This window comes from Alligator sinensis, unplaced genomic scaffold (assembly GCF_000455745.1).
Source record: "Alligator sinensis unplaced genomic scaffold, ASM45574v1 scaffold255_1, whole genome shotgun sequence".
In the NCBI taxonomy this organism is placed as follows: Eukaryota; Metazoa; Chordata; order Crocodylia; family Alligatoridae; genus Alligator; species Alligator sinensis.
The window spans coordinates 426,779-428,564 of record NW_005842270.1 but is presented as its reverse complement, the minus strand read 5'-3'; the positions used below and the strand labels follow the sequence as shown (position 1 = coordinate 428,564).

Below are 1,786 nucleotides of genomic sequence, written 5' to 3'. Positions count from 1 at the left end.
GCCGCGGCGCTGGCTGCCTCCCACGGTGCCTTCCCTCCCTCCCTCCCTCCCTCCCTCCCTCCGTCCGTCCGTCCGTCCGGCAGGTGGGCCTGCTATGGAATATGACGAGAAGCTGGCGCGCTTTCGACAGGCTCATCTCAACCCCTTCAACAAGCAGCTGGGGCAGGGCCAGCATGAGCAGAAGGCCGGGGACGCTACCGAGGACCTGGCCCGTCGAGGTGAGCGCCGCCCCGTCCCCAGGCTCCTGGAGCCCCGCGGGCTTCTCTTGGGCTCCCGGGGCTGCGGGTGCAGGGCCAGGTAGGGAGCGTGCCTGGTGCCCTTCGCTGTCCCAGCCTGGGCGGGACCCCGCCGGGCATCGGCAGCAATGATGAGCATGTGGCTGGGCCTGGCGCTTGCTCCACGGCGGGGCTGACTTCCGCCCTTAAAGGAGGCTTTCCCTGCTCACCCCGGGCCTCTCCCCCCTGGCAGAGGTGCTGCTGGATCTGTCGCAGGCGGAGCCAGAGTTTCAGTGCACGGAGCGCGTGATGGACCTGGGCCTGGCCGAGGACCACTTCTCCCGCCCCGTGGTGGGTCCCTGGAGAGGGCTGGATGGAGGCTGGGGGGGTCCTGGGTGTCGGAGGCTCGGCCTGGCGGTGGCACGAACGTGGCCGGGGTCGTGCTGCCTGCCCGGCCAGTGTCTGTTTCCCGGTGGGCAGTGTCGTGGGGCTCACAGTCATGCCCTGCTTGCCCGCAGGGCCTGTTCCTGGCCTCGGACATCCAGCAGCTGCGGCAGGCCATCGAGGAGTGCAAGCGGGTAATCCTGGAGCTGCCCGAGCACTCGGAGAGGCAGAAAGACGCCGTCGTGCGCCTCATCCACCTGCGCCTCAAGCTCCAAGAGCTGAAGGTGCCGCATGCGGGAGTAGGGCTGCGGGGCTGGGCCCGTGCAGCAGCTGGCTGGGGAGTCTCCCGTCTCAGGAGGGCTGGGTGGGGAGCGCAGACCCCTTGGATGGTCGCTGGGGTCTGGACCGACTGCCTCCCGTGGGCTGCCAGGCTGAGGTCTGCCATTCCCTGCTGCCCCAGGCTGGGGTGAACTGGGTCATGCATCAAAGCCCCCCACCGCGGGCCTGGGTGGGAGAGGCTGAGCAAGACAGGGGTGTGGAGCGGAGTTTCCACGCAACCCGCAGGTGCCTGGGAGCATGGGCTCAGCCGGTCCCCAGCTGCCCCTTGCCCCATGGTTGGGGGAGCGGATGGCCCGGCTCCTCCGCACATGGCTTCAGGCTCTGCCCTGACACCCGTGCGTACCCCAGGACCCCAGTGAGGACGAGCCCAACATCCGGGTGCTGCTGGAGCATCGCTTTTACAAGGAGAAGAGCAAGAGTGTCAAGCAGACGTGTGACAAGTGCAGCAACATCATCTGGGGCCTCATCCAGACCTGGTACACCTGCACTGGTGAGCGCACTTGCACCCATGCACACGTATGGGGCCAGGCTTACACAGGAGGCAGCTGGCTTTCCTTGCCAGGGCTTGCTCCCCGCACTCAGCTGAAGTGGTGGAGGGGAAGAGCCCATCCCAGCAAGGACAAATTGGCCTTGCTGCTGGGTGCCAGGGCCTTGCTCACTCGCATGACAGGTGCAGTGGTGCAAAGGGGCCAGCCACTGCTCAGCTCTCTCCTCCTGTCCTGCTGCCTCCTTTCCCCAGGGCCAGGCGGTTGTGGGTGCGAGCATCCGGCACGGTTTGAGGAGGGTGGGCTGCTGCCCCTGGGACCAGCAGGGTGGGTGTCTTCATGGATCGCTGTTGTGCCTTCCCC

The 1,786-nt window shown here is 67.4% G+C and overlaps 1 protein-coding gene across 1 annotated transcript in view; it reads left to right on the top strand.

Annotated features, from left to right (window-relative positions):
* DEF8 (differentially expressed in FDCP 8 homolog) overlaps nt 1–1,786 on the top strand; it is an 8,098-nt gene that overhangs the window by 1,659 nt on the left and 4,653 nt on the right. The window contains exons 2-5 of the mRNA XM_006027832.3: nt 84–218; nt 469–566; nt 734–883; nt 1,287–1,428. Coding sequence (XP_006027894.2) covers nt 84–218; nt 469–566; nt 734–883; nt 1,287–1,428 — 525 coding nt within the window. The remainder of the gene's footprint in view (nt 1–83; nt 219–468; nt 567–733; nt 884–1,286; nt 1,429–1,786) is intronic.